Source organism: Oryx dammah, unplaced genomic scaffold (assembly GCF_014754425.2).
Source record: "Oryx dammah isolate SB20612 unplaced genomic scaffold, SCBI_Odam_1.1 HiC_scaffold_20, whole genome shotgun sequence".
Classification (NCBI taxonomy): Eukaryota; Metazoa; Chordata; class Mammalia; order Artiodactyla; family Bovidae; genus Oryx; species Oryx dammah.
In genome coordinates, this window is record NW_024070204.1 from 39,912,374 (window position 1) to 39,940,211 (window position 27,838).

A 27,838-nucleotide genomic window follows, 5' to 3' on the forward strand; every position below is an offset into this window, starting at 1 on the left:
AAGCAAGCCAAGTCAACTTGCTTATTTCCCTAAACATCAATAAAAAGAAAAATTGTTTTGCTAGAAACAAAAATAGAGATGTCATTTTGCTAGAAATATTACAGCCTGTGAAGGATTTTCTGAAATGCTGACAGGTGTGTTTGTGCGCATGTACATTTTCTTCTGACTAAATCGTGTGTGATCAAGCATTTCCTATGATATGAGTCAGAACCATGTGTAGATGCTTTTCGATTGTTGCTTCCCCAGCAGCTCTGCATTCATTATCAATGCTGTCCAGTGTGTTAACATGGGCTAATGTATTTTCTTATTCTCTGTTCTTAGGATGAATCAGCACCCACCAAATTTTTGAGACTGCTCACGGCTTAGAGGCAAGCTCGTCTAAATTAAGGCCGGCTAAAGGTGGCATTGCAGGGATTTAATCCTCCTCTAGCTGCCCGTGTGGCCGGAAGGCTGATTTGCAAGTTCCTTCTTTCCTGGGGTCTGGATTGTCAGGTCTCCGGGGACCTGCGACTTGACAGCAAAAGTGCAAAATGAAGAAGATCAGAGATAAGCACCAGCAGCGGGGAACTGGGGGCCTCCTGGGGGCTTTTACACACCAGGGCAGAAGATTTTCTGACCATCAAAGGAAATAGCAAACTGGAGCCTTTGTTTCGGGACAGAGCCACCTACCACAGAGCATCAGCACAGCCGGCCAGAAAGTTCTTGGAGCCTGATTAAGGCTAGGGTACCTGGATGCATGCCTGATGGTCCAGTTAGAGCAGGGAAGTTCACTATGAAGGAGAGTGTGAAATGTCTCGAGTGAGGCAGGCAGCTTTGGGCTTGGCTGGGTAGGCAGTGCTGGAGTTGGTCTCTGCCTTCAGCTGACTGAAGCCCAGAAAGGGGTTTGTGCATCCGGGAGTCTTTGTCCAGCTCTCAAGGACACAGGGCCCTTACAGCCTTTAAGTCCCATCTCCCATCCCCCTTGGGCCCCTTCCGCTCCTCCCCATCCTCCCCTGCTCCGTGGCTCTGCTGAGATGGAGAGGTGAGCCTGCTGTGGACAATGACTGCTGTGTATGTGAATGGAGGCGGCCTGGTGAACCCCCACTGTGCCAGGTGGGGTCGGCGGGAGAGCGAGGAGAGTGGCTGTCAGACGGAGTGCGCCAAGGAGGACGAGGAGGGGGAGCCTCGCCAGCTGACACCCTTTGAGAAACTGACCCAGGACATGTCCCAGGATGAGAAGGTGGTGAGGGAGATCACTCTGGGCAAGCGGATCGGCTTCTATCGCGTCCGAGGCGAGATTGGAAGTGGGAACTTCTCCCAAGTCAAGCTGGGGGTTCACTCCCTAACCAAAGGTAGGAGCTGTCCTCTGCGGGTGACGTCCAGGCTGTGGGGACCTGGTTTGGGGGGCAGGTTAGGAGTCTGGGGCCAGGGAAGCCGGTGAGGCAACATCACTGAGTCCCTGCTAAGGGCAAGCATTAGGGCAGCTGCTCTCTATCGTTATCGCAGTTCATTTTCACAGTGATGGTGTGAGCTCAGTGTTTTTATTTTCACTTTATAGATAAGGAAACTAAGATCCAAAGAAAAGTCCAGTGTGGCTTTAGCAGTTTCATCTTAGATGATTTTGACTCCAAAAACTCTTCTGTTATACCGTGCAGGTGAACTCAAACACTGAGGGTGTTCTCTCCAGTTATGCCTTGGAGAAGCCGAGTAGAGTGTGGCTTGGTTCCAAGGCCACTCATGTTGCAAGTAACTTATTTGTAACTTATGTTATTTGTAACTTATGTCTATATTGTGTGTCAATATCAATGGCACAGGGACTCTCCTGGATGGTCAGTGGATAGCGGGTCCAGTCTCTCCTCCTTACCTGAGGCTGCTGCTTCTGTGAGGTTTGGGGAAAAGGGACTTGATCTCAGGATCTTCTCTGCTTCGTCTGCCCTGCACCAATTCTCACTGTTGTTAGCTTCTTGCTTTCTACTACTGACCCGTGCTTGCTTGACTGCTAGCCCCTCTGGACTCTAGACCAGCAGTGCCCACTGCCCGGGCCTCAGGAACCGTGAGGAGAACCCACGTGGGCACTTCTCCAAGTTACCTGGAATTTAGCTAAGCTTGGAGATCGACATAATGGAGTTACTAGACAGAAAAAGAACACCTGCAATTCAGTATCATCTGTCGACTTTCTAAAGCCCATGGGCTCTGCTCTCTCCCTGCAAGTCCCATACTGACATTTGTTCTCCTTGGACCCAGGCCACCACGTCTTCAAGGGTGTTCTTTCTTATGTTAGAATTTTCTTTTCTCTTCTTCTCTAAACTCCAATCCCATTCCACTCTCATCCCTGTTGCATCCCTATAGAGAAAGCAGCACACACACACCCTTCCCGCAACAATCCCCCCCACACCCAAGTCACTGCAGCGTCCCATTCTGTCTTGCTCTGAGCCCGAGTGTCTGGGTTCATGCCTTCACATCTCGGCTACTCATCTTACCTTCCTGGGTGCATGACAGCACCACTGTGAGCCTTGGGCTCCTCACTGACAGAAGGCAGCCAGGAGCACTGATTACATAAAAGTAAATCATGTGTGTGTGTGTGTGTGTTAGTTGCTCAGTCATGTCTGACTCTTTGCAACCCCATGGACTGTAGCTGTCCAGGCTCCTCTGTCCATGGAATTCTCCATATCTAGTGTGTGTGTGTGTGTGTGTGTGTGTGTGTGTGTGTGTGTGTGTTGCTCAGTCGTGTCTGACTCTTTGCAACCCCATAGACTGTAGCTGTCCAGGCTTCTCTGTCCATGGAATTCTCTAGGCAAGAATACTGGAGGGGGTTGCCTTTTCCTTCTCCAGGGCATCTGATCTTCCATCTACCCAGGGATCAAACTTGGGTCTCCCACATTCAGGCAGATTCGTTACCGTCTGAACCACCAAGGAAGCCTATAAGATTTAAATCTAAATTAGGACAGATGTTGCTTTGCAGTGGTCTAGAGGAAGAGTGAAGGGGAAAATAATTTCTCAGTGGTCTAGAGCAAGAGTGAGGGGCAAAAGATAAAACACATAGGGAGAGCTGAGGGGCTGGAGGTTGAGACAGTAGTTGGAAGACTTGATCAGGAAGGGGAGACAAGAAATTAGATAAACGCTAACCAGGAGAGGAGTTCAGAAAGGAGAGAGTACCCAAAGTGGCAGAGAGGACAGAGGGGCTGATGTTTGAGCAAAGCCTACTGGATGTGGCCAACTTGGAACTCTTTGCTGAATGTGGGTTCAGATATTCGATTCGAGTGGAGAGGAAGCAAGGGAGAGTGGAAAGAACGTGGGCTTCAGAAACAGGCAAATCTGAAAACATGAGCTTCAGAGCATGGGCTTCAAATCCTTGTTCATTCACTTGCTAGGTATTTGACTTTGTGTATTTTATACTCATTCTTTTGGTCCTCAGTTGCCTTAACTGCAAAACAGAGATAATTATTCTTAGAATTGTAGGGAAAATTAGGAATAACATAAACTACATAGCACATAGTAGCCACTCAATAAATGGTTGCTATCACTATGCATGTCTATATTTTACTTAAACTTATTTCAGATGGAAATTTGATATTAATGTCCTGAAAACCTGTGAATAGAAGATAGTGGTAAAAGTAATACAAGGCAAACAAATTTAAAAGTTGTATTTATTTTTCCAGCTTTATTGAGATGTAATTGATGTACAATATTGTTTAAGACTACAATGTTCTGATTTTATATATGTAAATCCTGCAAACTGATTACCTGGATAAGGTTATTTAACACATTCATCCCCTCACATACTTACAATTGTGTGTGTGTGTATAGTGTGAACTTTAAAATCTATTCTCTTAACAACTTTCAAAACATTTTAATGGGGGGATTCTCTGGCAGTCCAGTCGTTAAGACTCCACACTTCCACTGCAGGGGGCATGAGTTCGATCCCTGCTGAGGGAACTGAGATCCCACAAGTCACCCAGGGCAGCCAATTTTTTTTTTTAATTTTAACAATATTTTATTTAATGTCCAAATTATGTCAAACTATTATCCAAGCTATTGTTATTTCAACATGTATCCAATATAAGAAATTACTAATGTGATATCTTACATTAAAAAAAATTTTTTTAAAGGAAATTTAACAAGTAACTGAAAGTAATTTAAAACATGCCAAAAACCCATCTGAGTTTATCTTTGCCTTACTTAGGAGAGTTAAGGGAGAACTCTTAACTGATACTCTTAACTCTTACATGATATGAAAATAACATTTTTATGCTGTGGTTTGGTGCTATTTAAGGCTGTTTCCTTGCACTAAAATCACTGCATGACCCACGAGTATTCAAGGTTCCGCTTTGGGAAACACTGACCTCATCTCATCCTCCTGTTTTTACAAGTGGGAGTAACAGAGGCTCAGAAGTGGCTGTCCTGAGGTCACGGGCAGAGGCAGGGTTAGAACTCAGCTTCCTTTTTTGCTGCATCCAAGCTTCCTCGGGATTTCAGTGCAGTGATGGGGTGACTCGTGTGCAGGGGAACTTTGTGGCCCCACACTGGGGTGGTGGAGCCAGGTTTCAGGGATGGAAGTTACCCTCTCCACCTCCCCTTTCTCTGGGGCCACATGTTTTCTCATTCTACTTCATACGTCTTTCTGCAGAGTGGTCTTCTGTGCTTAATTATCCAAAAGCACATCACCAACAATGACTGCTGCTCATATCTATGTAATCTCTCAGCTTTATTGCTGTCTCCATCTGACCAGTCTCATCTTATTGCAGCTCAGATTTTAAAGGGAGAGAGTATAAGTGCTCACTGGCCAGCCGGTGATGGGCTGCCACTGAGTCAAGGGCCTGCCTGGGTCAAGTCAGTGGCAGACCCTTGGGTCACACGGCCCACCTCACTGTCAGAAAAGCCCAAGGTCCAAAGAAGCATGTCTGAGAAGGGAGACTGTAGCCAGCTAAGCAGGGACCTGCCACTGGCCAACGGCCGCAGGGCTTCTAATTCTGTAGACACCGTTATGTGAGGAGGACAGAAGAAAGAAGATCAACAGTCGGCATTTACATAGTGACTGTCATCTCAAATGCTAAAGGCTACTTGCCTGTGGTGTTACAGAAGTAACTTAACTCTAGCCCCGTGGGTCTCAGAGAGCGTGGCTTTTCCTGCTTGTGCAGACGGCGCCTCCGCAGCCTCACTGCCATGCTCTCCTCACTCATAACCCCCCACAGAGGAACCTTGCTATCAAAGGCCCAGTGTCACCCTCTGCTTATGGAATGGTATGGGGGCAAAAGGGGGAAAGACGGCTAAAAGCACAGGCAGAGGAAAATCAGTTCAACAAGTTCAACGTATAAACAAAAGCCAGAAAATGTAATGGCAGGTCCCTGCACATGCTGTACTGATGCCACAAGAAAATGAGTCCTGGACTTCACCTCCTGACTGATGGACTTGTTCCCTGATGACCTCATCCTGGTCCCATGCTCATCTCTCTGGTTCTCCCGGAAGAGAGCGCAGAAAAGAATAGGAAGGTGAGAACAAAGGGAACTGAGAGCGTGAAGAAGGGGGACCTAGATGCAAATTGATGTGAGGATGAAGAAAGAGCCAGGCAGTTCATGTATTGCTGCCTCTGCTGCTGCTGCTAAGTCTCTTCAGTTGTGTCAGACTCTGTGAGACCCCATAGACGGCAGCCCACCAGGCTCCCCCGTCCCTGGGATTCTCCAGGCAAGAACACTGGAGTGGGTTGCCATTTCCTTCTCCAATGCATGAAAGGGAAAAGTGAAAGTGAAGTCGCTCAGTCGTGTCCTACTTGTAGCGACCCCATGGACTGCAGCCCACCAGGCCCTTCCGTCCATGGGATTCTCCAGGCAAGAGTACTGGAGTGGGGTGCCATTGCCTTCTCTGGGTTCATGTATTAGGAAGCAAGAACTTAGGGAAGATGACAGAGTGAAGACCAGAATACTGTGGGACTTCCCTGGTGGTCCAGTGGCTAAAACACCCCACTCCCAATGCAGGGGGCTTGGGTTTGATCCCTGGTCGGGAAATTAAGGTTCTAAATGCTGAAACTAAGAGTTCACATGATGCAGCTAAAGATTCTGCAAGATTGAGGGCAAGGGGAGAAGGGGGTGACAGAGGATGAGATGGTTGAATGGCATCATCGATTCAATGGACATGAGTTTGAGCAAGCTCCAGGAGATAATGAAGGACAGGGAAGCCTGGATTCCTGCAGTCGATGAGGTGGCAACAAGTAGGACATGACTGAGTGACTGAACAACAATGCTGCGGTTAAGACCTGGTGCAGAGCCAAATAAATAAATAAATAAATAAATTTGTTTTTTTTTAAAGGACAGTGACTTGTGACAAGAGGGAGGACATTAGTCTACCTGGAGGGGACTGGGATAAAAAGACAGAGGGACATTCCTCTAAAAACTTCACCTCTACAATGGGGGAAGATTTATCAGGGAGTGGTTTAACCTTGCTGGGAATTCCAAATACCCTGTCCTGTTACCAAGCCGTGTCAGATGACATCGTCTGAAAAGCGATTTGTTTAAATGTGGTTTCCATACAAAGCCAGCTGGCCCAGAATTGTCATCAGGTTTTCTAGGAAACACGGACAATCTGGATAAGATCACGGAGGAGATTCCCAGGGAAATGGAAGGTTTCAGTGCCAGAGGTAGCTCCCAGGACAGTAGTTTATAAAAAGGCGCCCGCTGCTCATGATCCCTCAGGAGAAGGCTCCATACAGGCCCCCTGCTGGCTGGAGTTTATTTTTATAGCTAATGGCTCAGATTCCCTTGCGCCTTGCAAGCAGATAGAGAAGGCTGAAACCACCACGAGTCCCATTTTAGCTGATGAGAAATTTCTCAAAAGAGATGACACACTCAGCTTCTGAATATTTTATGTCCCATCTGCTGCCTCAAACAAAAGCAAAAGCGGCCACAGCGCCTGGCCCTTTTCTGATGCTGCCCTTCCTGACCCCTTCTTCCCTGTTGTCTTCTGTGCCACTCTAGTCTCGTGTTTCTAGAACCCTTTCTCCTTCTCTCTTGATTTATTTATTCATCGGTTCATTCATTCTTTTTTTAAAAAAAGCACAATTAACTCTCTTATGCCTTGCAGAGGTGAATAAGATACAGTTCTTGCTTGACAGGAACTCTCAGTAAGAATGGAGACAGACAGGAAACATTCGTTAAGTGCTGTCACAGGGAGAGGGACAAAGGGTGTGCTCGGCTGAACCTGAGGTCAGGAAAGGGTCAGTTGATCAGGAACGGCTTGTGTTATGTCTTGAGGTTTGCGGAGAAATGATACAAGGGGAAGGGGGATGGCAGGCAGAGAGAGATGTAAAGTGAATGGAGGTATAAGCCAGGGTGAGGAGTGTTTGGAGATTTAAAAGTAATTCAGTGAAGGGGACTTCCCTGGTGGCCCCATGGCTAAGATTCTGCACTCTCAATGCAGGGGCCCAGGTTCAATCCTTGGTCAGGGAACTAGATCCCACATCCTGCAACTAAAGATCCTGCTTTCTGACAAAAATCAAAGATTGTGGGTGCCACAACTAAGACCCAACACAGCCAAATAAATGAATGTAAAAGTGAAAGTGTTAGTTGCTCAGTCATGTCTGACTGTTTGCAACCTCATGGACTGTAGCCCACCAGGCTCCTCTGTCCATGGAATTCCCCAGGCAAGAATACTGGAGTGGGTTGCTATTTTCTCCTCCAGGGGCTCTTCCTGACCTAGGGATTGAACCTGCATCTCTTGTATCTTCTGCATTGGCAGGTGGATTCTCTTACCACTGTGCCCCCTGGGAAGCCTCAAAAGTGATTATTTTAGTGAGGAAAGTGAACTGAAGTTGAGGCCTGCCAAGAGTCAGGGATGTCAGAATCAAATATTAGTCTAATGGTCCAAATGACAATGTCCATCTCAACTAAGGAAGTGACAGTGAGGATGGAGAGAAGAGGATACATTTGAAGACTGTTTCAGAATATTAAAAACCTGTGTTCGACTGCATGGGGGAGAAGCAGGAGGGGACAGGGAAAGGAAGAAATAAAAATGTCTCCCAGGTTTCCAGCCTCAATACTGAATAGTGACTACTGGAGAAGAAATGGATTTGAGAATGCAAATTTTGAAGCCCTGAATTGGACATACACAGAGGTCATGAGGTAGAGGAGCTAAATAACCATCTTGGAGCCCAAGAGAAAGTATGAATTAATAATAAAGGTTTGGAGCCTAACAAATCCAGATAGAGTGAAAGTCTTGTGTGTCCTGGTCACAGGCTCCTTGGTGTCAGACACTGTGTCTTATAGATCCTCAGACTTCCCCTACATGCAGTATAAGTAATAAACATTCAAACAATACTTGGTGAATTAAGTCAGTGTAATAATGTCCTCTGAAAATCCAGTAGTAGTGAGAAGAGATGTGGGAGGGAGCCATGCATGGCAGTACTCTCTGGTGGGTTCCTCATGCTGTAATCTCCCAGGAGAACTGGAAGAGAGAGAGAGCTGGAAGACTCACACAGGCTCTAGTAAAGCTTAACCAATAAGGCCTACTGGTGTTTATTTTTTTTATTGTATTTTAAAATATTTATTTTTATTTATTTGGCTGCATCGTCTTAGTTGCTTCACTCAGAATCTTTAGTTGCAGCACGTGGGATCTAGTTCCCCAACCAGGGCTTGAACCTGGGCCCCCTGCAGTGGTGGCACAGAATCTTAGCCACTGGACCACCAACGAAGTCCCCCCAATTGTTTTTAAAGGCAATCTCTCCTCTTGGGTACATTCATTAAAACATCGATTTAAAATGTTTGCTGGGTGCAATTAGAGATTATTGTACTAACTGAAGTAAGTCAGAAAAAAGAAAGACAAATAATGTATGATATCACTTTTATGTGGAATCTAAAATATGATGCAAATGGACCTATCTATGAAGCAGAAACAGACTCACAGACGTAGAGAATCGACTTGTGGTTACCAAAGAGGTCGGGGAGGGGAGGGATGGATTGGGAGTTTGGGATTACATAGAGAATGGATAAACAGGGTCCTACCATGTAGCACAGGGGACACATTCAGTATCCTAGGATAAACCATAATGGAAAAGAATATTGAGAATATGTGTATAAGTCATTCTGCTATACAACAAAAATTAACACAATATTGTAAATCAACTGTGCTTCAATTAAAAAATAAATTAAAGGGACTTCTCTGGTGGTCCAGTGGTTAAGACTCTGCCTGCCAATGCAGGTGATATGCCTTGCAGGAACTAGACCCCAGCGCCACAACTACTGAGCCCGTGCACTCTAGAACTCTCGAGCTGCAACATGAAAAGCCACTGCAATGAGAAGCTCACACACCAAATCAAAGACCAGCCCCCACTCCCCACAGCTAGAGAAAGCCAGAGCGCATCAACGAAGATCTAGTGCAGCCAAAAAAATAAAATAAAATAAAAATAGATAAAATTATGTTTTCTTGCTTTAAGAATAGTTAGTGGCTTTGGTGAATCCATCCTAAAAAAAGTCCAGAATTACTATAACAAAAGAATGTTCTATATTTATAATGCAAAAGACTAAAAATAATTGATATGATCCAATGATACAGGCATGCTCAAGGACATTAAAGCATATATACTGGATGGAAGTCACACAACTATTAAAAAATCACGATAATGGGGAGTCTGTAATAACGTGGAGGATGCTTGGGACACAATAGTAAATGAAAAAGCAAAATTGAGTTTATACTTCAATGGGGATACTTATCCTGGGCTCTTGTGAGCATTAAATGAGATCATTTATTCAACAAATATTTGTTGATCACCTCCCATGTAACAGGCACCTTTCTAGGGACTGGAAGTATAGCAGTAAACAAAATAGCCAACAGTCTGCCCTGTGGAGCTTATGCTCCAGTGGAGAGAGACAGACAAACGTAAGCCAGGAAAGTATTCATTATGTTATGTAGTGATAAGAGACAAGAAGGAAGATAGAGCAGAGGGAAGGAGGCGGAGCCTTGGGGACTGCAGTTTCAGACAAGATACCCCAGGGACAGCCTTCCTGAGGAGGTGATCACTGAACTGAAGAGAATGAGGAAACTGGCCACGGGGTCCATGGGGGAACGTGGTCAGGCAGAGGGGACAGCCCGCAGAAGAGCATCAAGGTGGGAGGGTGCCTGTAATACTCTAGAAATGGCCAAGGCAGGTCACAGCGGAGAGCAGCAGGGACCAGATTATGGAGGGCTAATGTGCAATACTGCATTGTCAGGATTTTGGCTTTTTCCTACAAGGGAAACCAGAGCCCTTGAAGGGAGCAGAGAAATGATGCGACCTGGCTTATGCTTAATAGGATCACCCTGGCTGCTCTGTTGAAAATAGGCTACAAGGGGTCAGAGACAGAGATCAGCTGGGAGCCTATTATAAACCAGGCAAGAGAGAATGGTGGCTTGGGCCAGGAAGGGGGCAGTGAGAAGCTGAGAAGGGGCTGGCTTTTGGCTATATTTAGAAGTAGAGATAATAGGATTTGCTGATAGATTGAAAGTGGAGTGTAAAAGAGAAGAGTCAAGTACTCAAGGTTTTTGACTGCAAGAATAGTTTCCATTTACCCAAACTGGGAAGACTGTAGGAGGAACGGGTTTGGGGTGGAAGAGATCAGTATTGAATGTACACGTTGGACATGCCTGTTACACAAGCACAGCCTCACTTGTTGGTGCCTCACTTGTGCCTCTTTGGGTCTTACCATCTCAATGCATGCAAGCCGGGCCTTCGTCTCTCATCTCTTTGCCTCTAGGCTTTCTCTAGCTGCTGGAGCTGCTTTTCCTGCATGCATGGGAGGCCAAAAATACAGGGGAATTAACATCTGTCAAGAGCATCCAACAGCCAGTTACTGGCAGTAACTGATGTACCCCCACTCTCTCACACTTCTCAGTCAGTCAGTTCAGTTCAGTTGCTCAGTCATGTCCGACTCTTTGTGACCCTATGAATCGCAGCACGCCAGGCCTCCCTGTCCATCACCAACTCCCGGAGTTCACTCAAACTCACGTCCATCGAGTGGATGATGCCATCCAGCCATCTCATCCTCGGTCGTCCCCTTCTCCTCCTGCCCCCAATCCCTCCCAGCATCAGAGTCTTTTCCAATGAGTCAACTCTTCACATGAGGTGGCCAAAGTACTGGAGTTTCAGCTTTAGCATCATTCCTTCCAAAGAAATCCCAGGGCTGATCTCCTTCAGAATGGACTTGTCGGATCTCCTTGCAGTCCAAGGGACTCTCAAGAGTCTTCTGCAGAACCACAGTTCAAAAGCATCAATTCTTCGGCTAGTAAAACTCAAATGATAACTCGCAGCAGGATGTTTGGAGGATGGAGGGAACAAAAAAGGATCCCTGCTGAAAAATGAAGCAGTCAGCACCATAAACCTCATGGATCAGTTTATTAAAGGGTAACTCATAAGGTGGGATCAGGATTGGACAGACAATGATCTGGAAGCATTTGTAGGATGTACTCTGCACTGCCAACCAGCCACTGGGACAATTTTAGAGGTAACCTAGGACATGGGGGTATGTATGTGCTTAAAACAGGGGGTGTATTCCTAAATCAAGATGATTGAAAGGGTAACAAGTCTTGTGGGTACCAGGAATATGTCATCAAAAGTCTTCATCATTATTTGGGAACTAACAGAGCGTAGAGGTCACCTGGACTTAACAATTCTTAAACAATATCTATGCAGTAAAAAATCCGCCTGCCCATGCAGGATGCTCGGGTTTGATCCCTGGGTTGGGAAGATCCCCTAGAGAAGGAAATGACAACCCACTCTAGTATTCTTGCCTGGAAAATCCCATAGACAGAGCAGGCTGGTAGGCTACATACAGTCCATGGGACACAGAGTCAGACACAACTTAGCGAATACACAACAATATTAACTACAAAGCTCTTGACAACAGAAAAGTGATTTACTGCATGGTGCAGTCCTGGATAGGGTCAGTGGAAGGACAGGAGGAATTGCATGGGCCTGGGATGGTGTCAGTTATGCTAAGAGTCATTCAGAATTAACTGGTAACTTGCTTAGTGAAGTGAAGTGAAGTCACTCAGTCGTGTCCAACTCTTTGCGACCCTATAGACTGTAGCGTACCAGGCTCCTCTGTCCATGGGATTTTCCAGGCAACAGTACTGAAGTGGATTGCCATTTCCTTCTCCAGGGGATCTTCCCAACACAGGGCTCGAACCCAGGTCTCCCGCATTGTAGACAGACGCTTTACCGTCTGAGCCACCAGGGAAGTAACACATCCTTAATTGGCTGCGTTTCCTTTCCTCTCTCACTTTCTCATTCTTCTACCACTGTTTGCTGGGTACAGTTGTACCATTCCTCATCAACTGTTTGCAACTGAATCATTACCTCATGATCTGCTTCGGAACCCAAACTGAGACAACCACACGGAGAGGTCTTGTAGGCAGGTGTGTATATGAACCTGGGATCACCAAGGAAATGATTGTAGAGATGGCCAAGGACTAAGCCTTCAGGTGTCCAACATTTAGAGGCTGGGCAGATGGAAAGAACACAGCAAACAAACCTTAGAAGAAGTGGCAAGAGGTAGGAGGAAAACCAAGAGTGTGTGTTTTCTCAGAAACTCAGTGCAAAGATGTTCTAGGAGGAAAGATGAACCTGAGAACTGGCCATTGTTTTTAGTAACTTGGAGAGCATTTTTAGTAGCATTATCTCTTAGGCTCAAGATATAACGAGGGTGGGACTTCCCTGGTGGTCCAGGGGTTAAGAATCTGCCTTGTAATACAGTGACACGAGTTTGATCCCTAGTTGGGGAACTAAGACCCCACGTGCTGAGGGGCACCTAAGGCAGCACGCCACAACTAGAGAAGCATGTGCGCTGCAAAGAAGAGCCCGAGTGACGCAACTAAGATTTATTTGGCAACTCAGCCAAATAAATAGATAAATTAAAAATACATATATAGTGGGAGGACCAGAGACAGTGACATAGGACCAACTCTTTAAGGGAGCTTTTCTATACAGAGAATGAAAAAAAGAGATCTAATGCTGAAGGGGGAAGTGAGGTCAAGAGAGGCTTTTCTGTGGCTTCTCAAAAACTTTTAAAGATGTTCGTGTACATAAATACACAAGCGAAGTTTTAAAATCTGAAATATTCAGTTAAACGAATTTTCCAAACTAAAAAAGACCTACATAACCACCACCAAGTTCAAGAGAAAACATCCCTAGTACTTCAGAGGCTCCCCATCCCCGCTTCTATTTACCACATCCCCACATATACCTGGGCTTTCCTGGTGGCTCAATGGTAAAGAATCCACCTGCCAGTGCAGGAGACCTGGGTTCAATCCCTGGGTCGGGAAGATTCCCTGGGGAAGGAAATGGCAACCCACTCCAGTATGCTTGCCTGGGAAATCCCAGGGACAGAGGAGCCTGGTGGGCTACAGTCCATGGGGTCTCAAAAGAGTAAGACACAATATAGCGACTACACAACGAGTGTAACCACTATCCTGACTTTTAACATCACAGATTACCTGTAAAACTATGTAAGTGACCTCATACAGCATGTCTTCTTTTTTGTCTTATTTCATGTGCTCAATATTAAATTTGTGAAAACCGAGGGCTTCCCTGGTGGTCCCGTGGTTAGGACCCAGCACCCTCCCTGCCAGGGCCCCTAGTGCAATCCATGTGCAAATCACACAGCACAGCCAAAAAAAAAAAAAAATTTGGGAAAACCATTCGTATTATTTTGTGTAGTTTAGATGCTTCATTCTCATGCTATACAGCAGCTCATCTTATGCTATACAGCAGTACGAATATATTATAATTTATGCAATCTACTGTTGATGAACGTGAGGATAGTTTCCAATTTGGGGCTACTGTGAATAATGTTACTATGAATATTTTAGTACAGTCTTTTGCTAGCATGTATGTATTTTTGTTGGGAAGATTTTCTCATTTTTCTTAGATGGGTAAATAGCATGAATGTATGCAGGTGGAAAAGATTAAGTAGAAAGGTTAAAATTGATGATGCAGGAGAGAAGGAAGAAACTTTGGCTGCCTATTCTTGAGTAGATGAGAGTAGATGGAATCTATACACCATGTAGAGGTATCTTAGCCGGGCCTTAGGAGCAGGGACCATTTCCAGAGGAACAAAAAGGAGGACAGAGTTTATGAGCACAGATTCAGGTAGGTTGGAAGACATGAGGAAATTCTCTTCTATTGCTTTCTTTACTCAATAAAATAGAAAGCAAAGTCATTCAGCTATGAGCAAGGAGAGAAAGTATTAAAGAACTGATGGGAGAAAAGAAGCCGTGAAAGTATCATCTAAAAGTGTAGGAGTGTTATTGGACCAGACAAATAAAGTGTTTGCCAGGAGCATTAAAGACGCACCTGAGGTTATAAATCATGAATTCAAAGTGAGACAAGCCATCATGGTCACTGCATGGGTACAGGCAGAGAGTAGGTGAGAGGCTTGGTGTAACCAGGTATGTTTTAGCTGAGTGAACAGGATGAGAGAGAGAGCAGAGATGCTGAGGGAGCACACAGATCCATGCCAACAACAATAAAGATGCTTCTCCAACACATGCCATCATCCTCCCATTCCTCAACCCAGAAACCTTGACCTCTTCTTCAACCCGAAACCTTAGCTGAACCCCCAGTCCTACTGACTCCGCCTTCTAAATATCTCACCCTTTCCTAGTTGATTAAGCTGTTGTAATCTGTCTCCCTCATCCGTGTTTATCCACACTGCAGCCAGAAGTGATCTTTTAGAAAATGCAAGCCTGGTCATGTAAGCTAGCTCTCTGCTTGAAACTTTCTAGTGGTTTCTTTTGGTTACCAGAGGGAAGGGTTGGGGGCAGAGGGGATAGTTAGGGAGTCTGGGATTGACACTGCTATATTTAAAATGGGTAAGTAACAAGGCCTTACTGTGTAGCACAGGGAACTCTGCTCAATATTATGTAACAACCTAAATGGGAAAATAATTTGAAAAAGAATGGATATATGTATAACTGAAATCACTTTGCTGTTCAGCTAAAACTAACACAACGTTGTTGTTGTTTATCAACTATGTGCTGTGCTGTGCTTAGTCACTCAGTTGTGTCTGAATCTTTGCAACGCCATGGACTGTAGCCTGCCAGACTTCTCTGTCCATGGGGATTCTCCAGGCAAGAATACTGGAGTGGGTTGCCATGCCCTTTCTCAGGGGATCTTCCCAACCCAGGGATCGAACCTAGGTCTCCCCAGATTTTTTACCGTCTAATCAACTATACTCTAATATAAAATAAAATAAAGAAAAAAAGAAAAGGAACTTTCCCATGATTTCTCAAAGTCCTTAATCTGAGGTCCAGAATATGACTCAGGGACTTTGGTCCTGACTGACTCTCTGGCTTCACCTTGGCTTATCTTTTCCTTCATTCCTCATGTGCCAGCTCCACTCTCTTCTTTCAGTTCCTCCTGGAGGTGCCTAAGTGGGGGTGCCAACTGGGATGAGGGAGGAAAATATTAATGCCTTTTTTATATCTGTAATTGCATGGTTTTTAATATCTATGATTACATATATTAACAGTGTATATATTTATAGTTACAGTTCAGTTACAGTTTAGTCACTCAGTCATGTCCAATTCTTTGCGACCCCATGACTGCAGCATGCCAGGCCTCCCTGTCCATCACCAACTCCTGGAGTTTACTCAAACTCATGTCCATTGAGTCAGTGATGCCATCCAACCATCTCATCCTCTGTCATCCCCTTCTCTGACAACACGTGGTCCACTGGAGAAGGGAATGGCAAACCACTTCAGTATGAAAAGGCAAAAAGATATGCTTAAAAATGTTTTATTAGTAAGGGAAGCTAATCAAAAAAGTGTATAGACCAGTCCCCTAAGGTATCAGGGGCTTTCCTATCTCAAGGTCTTTTCTCCTATACATCCCTATATACCCCTATATATATATCCGCCTCCACATATATATCTCCTTATTGCTTCTCCCCTACTTTCCTCTAGTTAACACTTAGACTCCAGGGAAAGTGTTAAAAAGTCTTCCCTGACTCCATGACTCGGGGTACATCCCCTTGTGTTTCACTCTACTGCACCCCACTCTCTCACCCTCCAAGCTTGCTGTGCTGGACACCTCCCATCTGCTTCTCCAGGTCCATTTTCCACCCTTCATTTTCCACTCTGTCCCAGACTATAGTCCTCCAGTTTCCAGCTGGGTTTGGTTTGTAGGGAGATCTTGCAGGAGATCAAAGGAAGGAGAGCAAGAGTCTGAGCTCTGTCCCCCCAGCCTGACTGTGAGGTTGATTCAGGCCAGCTGTACTCTGGAAGAATGGTCGCGGCTCCTCTCAAGGCAGCTGTCTCTACACAGCACTCTCTAGGTTCCAGTATCTTTTCCTTCCCCTTATCTCCTTGGTCCTAAAGACAGATTTTTGGTTGATCCACTCTAGGTTTGAAAAATTTGAATTAGTTATTGACACTTAATGATTAGAATGATTGCATTACAATTCCGATGTCTCTTGAAAACATTAGATTTGACAACAGCGAGTCTACATTCCCAATAGTAACAATTGTCTGAAGTTGAGTAACAGCTACCTCTTTGCTCTGAGGCATGTATTCCTCAGGATGCCACAGTCCCCACTACTCCCTGTTGCCTTACAGTAAGACTGCCACCTTATTTCCACCCTAGCCTCTAGAGACATTTGAGTTTGCAAGTCCTGGTTTAAAGATTGTGTCAGTCTTTTCACTAAATTTGGAGAGAGGGGAGGTTTACCTTTCAAATTTCTCTTCTTCTTTCTTTCTCCTCTCTGCCACTACCCAGAGAGTCCTCTCTCTGCCATTGCTATCATCACCTCCAAAAACACTGCCCTGCTCTTAGGCATCCTCTGCTCCTATTCATTCCCCACACTGCAGCCTGAGTATGCATTCTAAAATGGAAATCAGGAAGTTCCCTGATGGTCTAATGATTAAGAATCTACCTTGCAGTTCAGGGGACATGGGTTCGATTCCTGGTCAGGGAACTAAGATCCCACATGCCTCGGAGCAGCTAAGTCCTCACACCACAACTAGAGAGCCTGCACATTCTAGAGCTTGTGCTCCACAACAAGAGAAGCCTTCAAGCTGCAACTAGAGAAATCCCACTCACTGTAAGGAAGACCCAGTGCAGCCAAAAAAAAATTTTTTTTAAAGAATAAAATGGAAATCAGATTATGACAATCCCTTAAAACCTTAAAATGTCTTCCCACATTTTAAGAATAAATATTAAGAATAAAATGTTTTATTCTTCTCTAAAAATAAAGGCAATTAAAAAAATTTGAAGTACAATTAACTTACAGTATTATAATGGGCTTCCCTGATAAAAAGACATTATATTACTTTCAGGTATACAACATAGTGATCCAATATTTTTATACAATACAAAATGATCACCACAAGTCATCTGTCACCATATAGAGTTATTATATTATTGACTACATTCCCTAAACTATATATTACATGCCTGTGACTTTTATTTTACAACTGGAAGTTGTACCTCTTAATCTACCCTCGTCATTTGAAAATGAAAAGCACATCCTAAAAGTTGAGAATTATCTTTTATTCAGGAGACAAAACTGAGGACTTAAGCAGGGGACACAGTCTCTCGGATATCTCTGAGAGATTGCTCTGAAGAGGTAGAGGAGGAGCCAGAATATATAGGAGTTCTTGCAACAAATACCAGGTAGTCAGAAGTCTAAAAGATGACTGTTAAAGAAAACCAGTTATCCCAAGTCAAGGAATTCAGCGCTTTGCTATGTCTGGGAAGATGCAAGAGTCTGGACTCATTGAAACCATTCCTGGGATATGCGCCTCCGCTAATGGAGCCAATATCCTGTGCTTTCTCCTCCTGAGTCTCCTCGGGTGCAGGGGACTGAATGCTTGACGGCTGGCACCCCATTCCCATCCCCAGTTCCCTCGGGGCTCACCTTCAGCGGCCACAATGTGAAGGCTTAACGGCTGCGTCAGTCTTTGTTTACTGATAGGTCAGGCAACATTTTTTTTTCACATATAACCTATTTCTTCGTTTCCTTCCTCCAAAGCTATATTTCTTTCTTTCTTTTTAAAAAATATTTCTTTATTTGGCTGCATCAGGTTTTAGTTGCAGCATGTGGGATCTTTTGTTGAAGTGCACAGGCTTCTCTCTAGTAGTCTTGACAGGGCGTGGGGCGGGCTGGCTTAGTTGCCCTGAGGCACATGGGGGTCTTAGTTCCCCAACCAGGACTCGGATTTCCCCTGCATTGGAAGGCAGATTCTTAACCACTGGACCACCAGGGAAGACCCAAGGCTACATTTCTTTCTTTTTTTTAAAATTTAAATTTATTTATTTTAGTTGGAGGCTAATTACTTTACAATATTGTACTGGTTCCAAGGGTACATTTCTTGTAATAACTTCTAAGGCTCTGGGTCATGTGACACCTGCCTGCTGCTCCGGGCTGGTTAGTGACTCCTTCCCCTCTACCCCCACCCACGTCAATTCTCAATGTCCAACATACTGGGATCTTCAGACACAAACAGGACATCTTGCCCAGACCTGGCACACTGTCCCCTTCCCATGGCCAGGTATTGGGCCTCCTTCCTCACCTCCTGGTCACAGGGCGTATCACTTCTTAATGGGGAGCTGTCTGTTCTCCCATCTGCACCCCTTCCTAACACACGCCACAGTGTAATAAGGTTTTTCTCAAAGTCCCTCTGTCTCACATGTCTGTCTTCTTCACCATCTGGAACACAGTAGGTACCGCCTGAACATTTGTTGAAGGGGTGGACTTAGAGACCTAGTTCTTCATGGAACTGCGATTTCTACCACTTAGTGGCAATCCAGAACACCAGGGATTTTAAAATGTTTCCTGTGATTATACATTAGTGTTAGAGGAGGCATGGCTAGAATCTGATTTAACACAAAGTGGAGGAAGCAGGTTGGGACTAGAGAGAGCAGGCATAGGGTGTAGAATTTCAGGAAGGGCTTCCCCTCACAGCTCCTCTCTTGCCTCACTCTGACCCCGACCCTGGGAAGGCAGCCTCTGCTCACAACCACTCAGTTATACAATTGAAAAACCAAAACTAGGATGGTGTTAAAGGGCGGTTTGAGACAGCCGCCTGACCTGCACGCAGTGCCAGGAGCGAGCGTGCCACTCCCGGGCGGGAGGGGGCGGCAGAGAAGCGCGCGCACCTGAACTGAAGCCGGGCGGGCGCTGGGAGGACCGGGCGGACACCCGCAAGCTGCCAGACTGAAGGACGGAATTCACTACTCTAGCCCTTAAAACGGAGAAAGCAATGGCACCCCACTCCAGTACTCTTGCCTGGAAAATCCATGGACGGCGGAGCCTGGTGGGTTGCCGTCTATGGGGTCGCACAGAGTCGGACATGACTGAAGCGACTGAGCAGCAGCAGCAACCCTTAAAAACAACAGCTCTGAGAACACAGGATGGCAAGGCTCCTATTTGACCTACTTGGAAAACAACTGCTTTGAACAACTTTGACACAGTGCCGTGCTCAGTCGCTCAGTCATGTCTGACTGTTTGCGACCTCATGGACTGTAGCCCACCAGGCTCCTCTGTCCATGGAATTCTCCAGGCAAGAATACTGGAGTGGGTTGCTCTGTCCTTCTCCAGGGGATCTTCCCAACCCAGAGATCGAACCCAGGTCTCCTGCATTGCAGGCGGACTCTGAACCACTAGGGAAGCCCAAGAATACTGGAGTGGGTAGCTTACCCCTTCTCCAGGTGATCTGCCCGACCCAGGGATCAGACCCAGGTCTCCTGCATTGTGAGGATGGCTTTATAATTCCAAGTGTACTAAAAACCATGGAATTGCACACTATGGGTGGATTGTGTGCTGTGAGAATTATAAGAAATAAATGAATAAAATAACAGCTTGCCTAACGGGCTACGCAAAACCAGTTTCTGTTTCAGGTGAACAGCTGCCCGGATTCTTAATCCCAAAGACTGAAGAGTAGGAAAGCCACGACGAGGGAGGGGATCCCTACCTCCCCCATCTCTCCCAACCCTGGGGGCTGGCCTGGGCGGTCTGTCCCTCTGCCTGGAGCATGGCCTGCGGAGGGAGGGCGCGGGAGCCCCCAGGGTTCCGCTCGGTAAAGCCTCGCCCACGATATTGAGATATTGCAGACGCCCTGAGCCAATTGAGATATTGCAGACGCCGTGGGCGCATCAGGCAACGGGAAATCCTGCCGCTGTCTTCTGGGAGACCTATGACCTACTTTAACAAAACCACCACTGACACTCTTACTTTAAACTAGCTGCTTCTATTTTCACGTCTGTAAGATAGAAGCTCAGCTGGTAGCTCAGCTGGTAAAGAATCCTCCTACAAAGCAGGAGACCAGGGTTTGATTCCTGGGTTGGGAAGATCCCCTGGAGAAGGGATAAGCTACCCACTCCAGTATTCTTGGGCTTTCCTAGTGGCTCAGTGGAGAGGGCACTGGCAACCCACTCCAGTACTCTTGCCTGGAAACTCCCATGGACGGAGGAGCCTGGTGGGCTGCAGTCCATGGGGTCTCGAAGAGTCAGACGCTGAGCGACTTCACTTTCACTTTTCCCTTTCATGCATTGGAGAAGGAAATGGCAACCCACTCCAGTGCTCTTGCCTGGAGAATCCCAGGGACGGGGGAGCCTGGGGGGCTGCCGTCTATGTGGTTGCACAGAGTGGGACACGACTGACGTGACTTAGCAGCGGTGGCTCAGCGTCCGCCTGCAACGCAGACCTGGGTTCGATCTCTGGGTTGGGAAGATCCCCTGGAGAAGGAAATGGCAACCCACTCCAGTATTCTTGCCGGGAGAATTCCATGGACAGACGAGCCTGGCGGGCTACAGTCCATGAGGTCGCAAACAGTCAGACATGACTGAGCGACTGAGCACAAGCACTGTGCCAAAGTTGTTCAAAGCAGTTGTTTTCCAAGTAGGTCAAATAGGAGCCTTGCCATCCTGTGTTCTCCACAGTTTTCTTGCCTGGAAAATTCTTATCAAAGTCTGGTCCAGTTTGAGCAAAAAAAAAAAAAGAAGTGTCAGTTTTTAGTAGAGATTCATTCATTTTCAAACATTAACCATTTTTAATATGTAATTCATTGATGTTAATTATATAATTAATTGTAGGAAATTTAAAAGGAAAACCATCCGTGATCCCCCTATTAATAATATAACTATTCTATGTATTTGGTGTATTATCTTGCCAGATTTTTTTTCCTATGCAAATGCATATTTGTGTTTTTCCTCATGTTCTTTGTTTCTAATGTTTATTTATTGGTTGTGCTGAGTCTTTGTTGCTTCATGCAGGCTTTCTGTGGCTGCACTGCACCGGCATCTCTTGTTGCAGAGCACAGGCTCCAGAGTGCGGGGTTCAGTAGTTTGGCTCATGGGTCTAGTTGTCCTGCAGCATGTGGGATCTTCCAGCACCAGGGTTCCTACCCATGTACCCTGCGTTGGCAGGCGGATTCTTAACCACTGAACCACCAGGGATGTCCCCTCACATGTTCTATATTGAATATCTTTCCATGTCCATCAATAGAGATCAACATCATTATTTTAATCACTGCACATACCATTTTGATAGCTCTGTACCATTGTGGAGATAGGTGAACCACGCTTTATTTTAACTATATCTCTCGCTAGACTCCTAAGCTGTTCTCTGTATCACCGAAGTCTTCTTACACAAGCAATCTTATATATGCATCAGATTATTTAAGATTAACTGCCAAAATGGAAAAAGTCTGGGTAAAATGTTCAACTATTTTTAAGGCTCTCAAGATGTAAAACCGAACTACAATCCAGAACCATCTTACCAACTAGTCCTCCCATCAGTGGTACCTTGCAGTGCCCATCTCCTCACAGCTCTCTAACACTTCACCCACACTGAGCACTGATATTTTCCATGCTGGTACATGGTGTGCCAGGCACTGGCAAAGTCAAATCAGAACACAGCCCAGGCAGGGAAGGGGGTAGGAGGAAGAAAGGAGTAAGGAGTCATCATTTTCAGGGCAGGGTGCTGAGATTATTGTACAGAGAATATACAGAAATTGGATGTCATCTTCCAGGGACAGGTGTCATAGAAGGCTTCCTGGAAGAGGTTGTTTCTGCGGCTGGCCGTGAAGAATCATCTGTTATTAACCGAGTAAAGATAAGGAAGGAGTGATGAGCCAGATAGAGAAATAGTCCTGGTAGATGCAAGTAGAGAAGAGATCCCGGGTGTGAATGTAAAAGACCTTTTCAGTGAACTGCAAAGCATCCTGTAACAGACTGAAGGGTACATGGGGAGGTGGGGACCATGGGCAGGAATGATGGACAATGAGGCTGAAGGGGTGGCTTGGACCTGATCAAGAGAGTCTCTGTTGGCTATGTAGAAGTGCTTCATCCAGAAAACTGGATAAACCTCATCGAACTGAAACCTCCTTGGGAGGCAGAAGTTGGCATTAAAACCTATACATGGTAGAGTCATACTGATCCCAGGGACCAGCACTGATGTTGAACTCGAAAATTGCTAGGAGCTCTCTGAGCTAGAAACAGCCACTTAAACTCTGTGTCTATTAAAATAAAAATAAAGGGACTAGGTTCCTTCCAGTTCTAAGCAGCTATGAACTCAGGCACATCCTTTGACTTTTTTTCTTTTTTTTCCAGAAAAAGTGGCCATTAAGATCCTGGATAAGACCAAGTTAGACCAGAAAACCCAAAGGCTGCTATCCCGTGAAATCTCCAGCATGGAAAAACTGCACCATCCCAACATCATCCGCCTTTATGAGGTCGTGGAGACTCTATCCAAGCTCCACCTGGTGATGGAGTATGCAGGGGGAGGGGAGCTCTTTGGGAAGATCAGCACAGAAGGGAAGTTCTCAGAACCAGAAAGCAAGCTCATCTTCTCTCAGATTGTGTCTGCTGTGAAGCACATGGTGAGCGGGATGAGGAGGGAGGATCTGGCTCCCATTCCCCGCCACGATGGAAGCATGGGGCTTTAGTTTACCTTTGTCTAAGCCCACAGTCTCCAAACTTTTTGGCACCGGGGACCAGTTTTGTGAAAGACAAGTTTTCCACGGACCAGGGGGCGGGAGTGGGGGGGTAGTTTCAGGATGATTCTCATAAGGAGCTTGCAACCTAGATCCCTCCCATGCACCGATCACAGTCAGCTCTTTTGAGTATCTAATGCCCTTGGCAGAGCTCAGCCAGTAACGCGAGTGATGGGGAACAGTTGTAAACACAGGTGAAGCTTCACTTGCTTACCTTCCACTCACTTCTTGCTGTGCAGCCTGGTTCCTAATGGGCCATGGGCCAATACTGGGGGTCGGGCCCCCCTGATCTAAGCATCCCTGAGGGCTTCAGTCCTTTATAAGGGCAGATAGCAGCCCCTTTTCTGAGAGTCAGAGGTCTGGCTGGGATTGTGCTCCTAACCTCCAAAGCGACACCCAGGGGTCTCAGTTACATGGCAGCCTCCTGGCATCTGCGGAAGTTGACAGGAGTCACTCTGAGCAGCCAAATGAGCGACACCCATTCCCTGGCCACACCAATTCCTCCAACCCCGTCTCCTGGTACTCAGAGAGCTGGCTTCTCGCTGCTTCCTGCGTGGCTTTGCTTTCCTTCTGTGTCTAGGATGCCCTCTCCGCTCTTATGACACCTGACATTCCCGATCTCATCCACACTTCGGGACCCAGCTCAGCTTGAATCTCTCTGTGAAGCTTTCTTCAGTCTGGTCTCAGCCCGCGCTGATCTTCATGCCTTTGGTTACTCTTCTAGTTCTCCTGCCTCTGTGCTCAGCACACTAACACTTGCTTTGTGTCTTTCTGATTTTAGTTCTCTGATTATTTCTTTAGGTAAATCTGGACTCCTTAAGCACACTCCCCCTGATTCTCCTGTGTCCTCTCTATCAACAGCCATACTTACTGGGCACACAGGAGGAATCAGACTTGCAGTCCTGACCACCACTTGTACCACTCTGTTAGTGCAGAAGGTTTGGCCACCCTCTTTGCCCAGCTCTCAGTGTAACTGGCAGGAAGAGACACTTGTCTGGGATCTGAGAAGCTGTATCTAGTGTGCTCTTCTACTTGGATGTCATGAGATAAGAACTGGGATGAGTGAGCTCCTGGCCAAATTATTAGCAGGTTATTAGTGCCCTAGGGACCCTGAGATCACATTTGGGAGGGAGAGGGGGAAGAAAAAGAAGTGAGGAAGGGAGAGCCTAAGCCTGATAGTGGTGGCTGTGGTACCACTGATTGTCACCTATGTGACTCTGTGCTGGGGTGGACTTTCCCCAGGCCGAGAACTAAGCCAGACTTATACCACGCATAATGCTGAAGCTGAAGCTCCAATACTTTGGCCACCTGATGCGAACAGCCAACTCACTGGAAAAGACCCCGATGCTGGGAAAGTTTGAGGGCAGGAGAAGGGGACGACAGAGGATGAAATGGTTGGATGGCATCACCAACTCAATGGACATGAGTTTGAACAAACTCTGGGAGATAGTGAAGGACGAGGAAGTCTGGAGTGCTGCAGTCCATGGAGTCACGAAGAGTCGGATATAACTGAGCGACTGAACAACAAATACCAAGCAGTGGAGCAGGTGGTCAGGGTCTTCCACATTCTACTCAGAAAGAGATCTGGCAGGAGAGCAGAGAGGGTCCAGCAGTTGAGAATGCAGACTGAGCCCTCTGAGGCTCTATACCAGGACTTTCTTCAGCTCTCGGGTCTCCAAAAAGAGAGGATGACAGGCATAGATCTGGATTTTATTGGCTTTGCTTGCTGTATGCCGGGACCATGCTGAACACTGCAGATACAGCATCATGTTCGGTTCTCACAAGAGTTTTGTGTGTGTGTTAGTTGCTCAGTCTTGTACGACTCTTTGCCACCCCATGGGGTGTAACCCACCAGGCTCCTCAGTCCATGGGATTTTCCAGACAAGAATACTGAGTGGGTTGCCATGTCCTTCTCCAGGGGATCTTCCTGACCCAGGGATCGAACCTGGGTCTCCTGCATTGCTGGCAGACTCTACCATTTGAGCTACCAGGGAAGCCCATACAAGAGCCTTAGGAGGTGGTCCTCAGTGTTCTGTTTTACAAAGAAGAAAGCTGACACTCACATACACAACTGGCATAGTTGAACCTAGAACTAATAAAAATGTCAGGCTCTGAAGCTTGGACTCTTACCCTGAAGGTCCATCTGGAAATGTTAAACCATTTCCTAAGAGCCCTTGGCATTAAACTGGTCAAGAATCTTCAAGGTTGTCTGGATCCAGAATGCAAGGGTGGGATGGGATCTGCTGCCAGAAACTTGTCCACTATAAATTGCTCCCTTCTACTGAATTGCATAAAGTTAGAGAAGCCCATCGAAAGGAGCAGGGGTAGGGGGTTGGAGGAGGGCTCTTTTTCTTCTTGAACTTGGCCCTAGTCGAGAGATTGCTCAGCCAGGAAAACCCACATATGGTCTCAGAGGTGAAGGATTACTGTTTCATTGTGTTTCACAAGATCTAGGTCTTTCTCTTTCTCTCTCTCTTTAGTCACTGTCTTGTCCGACTCTTGCCACCCCATGGACTGTAGCCTGCTAGACTCCTCTGTCCATGGGACTCTTCAGGCAAGAATACTGAAGTGGGTTGCCATTTTCTTCTCTGGGGGATCTTCCTGACCCAGGAATCGAACCCGGGTCTCCTGTATTGCAGGCAGATTCTTTACCAACTGAGCTAGGAGGGAAGCCCATCTGGGCCTTACTTTTGGCACTAATTCCTAGGGCCACGTGGGGGACACACTCCAGCCTTGACTCCACAGAACAGAACCTTTGGTCTGCTTGGAGGGTACAGGTGTTACATTTGGCTAAAGGTTATGCCAGGACAGCTTGCAAGGTCAGATCTGACATGACTTCCGTTGATCTCCATTGAATTTCTGTTGTTACACCAACATCACCTCACTGTTTCGGAGCAACTACTGCGTCTTTAATGTTGGTTTTTACTTTGAGAATGATGACTTTCCCTCCTTTGTCTTTTTCCACAGCATGAAAACCAAATTATTCACAGAGATCTGAAAGCAGAAAATGTGTTCTATACCAATAATACTTGTGTGAAGGTGGGCGACTTTGGATTCAGTACAGTCAGTAAAAAAGGTGAAATGCTGAACACTTTCTGTGGGTCTCCACCCTACGCGGCGCCTGAACTTTTTCGAGATGAGCACTACGTCGGCGTTTATGTGGACATCTGGGCCTTGGGGGTGCTTCTCTACTTCATGGTGACTGGTACCATGCCATTTCGGGCAGAGACTGTGGCCAAACTGAAGAAGAGCATCCTGGAAGGCACCTACAACGTGCCTCCGCACGTGTCAGAGCCCTGCCTCCGCCTCATCCGGGGAGTCCTCCAGCCAGTACCCACAGAGAGGTACGGAATTGACTCCATCATGAACAATGAGTGGATGCAAGGGGTGCCATACCCCACCCCTTTGGAGCCTTTCCAGCTAGATCCCAAACATTTGTCAGAGACCAGTAGCCTCAAAGAAGAAGAAAATGAGGTCAAAAGCACTTTAGAACACTTGGGCATTACAGAAGAGCACATTCGCAATAACCAAGGGAGAGATGCCCGAAGCTCCATCACAGGGGTCTATCGAATTATTTTGCATAGAGTCCAAAAGAAAAAGGCTTTGGAAAGTGTTCCAATAATGATACTACCAGACCCTAAAGACAAGGACCTAAAGAAAGGATCCCGTGTCTATAGAGGCATAAGACACACATCCAAATTTTGTTCAATTTTATAAATTGCATTAGATTGCTGGTTATTAACTAAGATCATTGTTGCTGCTTTAAAATCTTTTTCACCAACTTGAGTGGAGACTTTTTGTAATTTTTAAATAAATTTAAATTTAAGATACGCATTTCCCCCTGCCCCTCCCAAACGTTTGTTAGCTCAGATTCTAGCTTGGTTTGCAATCTTGTTTTCTCAAACTCTAGCCTTCATTCAGTTAATCAAGGAATATTTACACAGTGCCAACCACGTGCTATGCACAATTTAAGGTGCTGCAAAATAGGATGGCCAAGCAATCCAGGGTACTGTGTTGAGATAGCAGTATCCCCTAGAGGTGTGGGTTTGAATCCCACTGCTGAATGAATTTCCCAGCTAGCTCCATGGTAAAGAAGCTGTCTGTCAATGCAGGAGACACAAGAGACATGGGCTCAATCCCTGGGTTGGGAAGATCCCCTGGAGGAGGAAATGGGCAACCCATTCCGGTATTCTTGCCCAGAGGATCCCCACGGACAGAGGAGCCTGGTGGGCTGCAGTCTGTGGGATTGCAGAGTCAGACAGGACTGAGCAGACACATTGCATTACATTACCATATACCAGGCACTGTTCAAGATCCTGCAAAATAAAAAATAGGCCAAGTCCTTCCTCTCCTGTGTGGGATAGTCTTGTGCTGAACAAAGGTACTAACAACAGCAACAACAGCAACAACATTTTTTAAAATATCAGATAGTAATAGATGCTATGCAGGTAATTCAAATACAGTAATCTGATATTAGAGGCTTGCCACTTTGTATGTTGGGGAAGTCTGGTTTGAGTAGCCGACGATCTGAGATCTGAATGAGAGCAGGAGTGACTCTTGGAAAGCCAGCCGTGAGCATTCCAAGCAATGAAGGGTTTGAGATGGGGTTCCTTCCGAACAGAGCCTAGGACAGAGGCTCCATGTAGAGTGATTGATTTGGGAAGTGATCCTAGAGAGCAGGAAGGAGGGTAGAGGCGAGAAGCAGGGAGGATCATTACAGGGTGGCCCGTGCTCCAGGTGACTGTCACCCAGTCCTGTAGGATGCTCTGAGGAGCCTTATGAAACACATCTGAGGAGTCAAAGGGAAAGTGTTTATCCAGCAGCTCCTTGGGCCCCATGATGCCACCTGCACCTCCAGATTGTGATGAGTGAGGGCCATGGGGATTCCTCATAGTTCTCATGCCTT

General features: G+C 46.2%; 1 protein-coding gene across 1 annotated transcript; it reads left to right on the plus strand.

The window, feature by feature from the left end:
- Positions 1-321: 321 nt before the first annotated feature.
- On the plus strand, positions 322-26,835 carry NIM1K (NIM1 serine/threonine protein kinase). Its single transcript, XM_040262440.1, has 3 exons — positions 322-1,331; positions 22,550-22,818; positions 25,900-26,835. Exons 1-3 carry the CDS (start codon positions 1,040-1,042, stop codon positions 26,647-26,649), a joined length of 1,311 nt encoding a protein of 436 aa, XP_040118374.1. The 5' UTR covers positions 322-1,039; the 3' UTR covers positions 26,650-26,835.
- Positions 26,836-27,838: the final 1,003 nt, after the last annotated feature.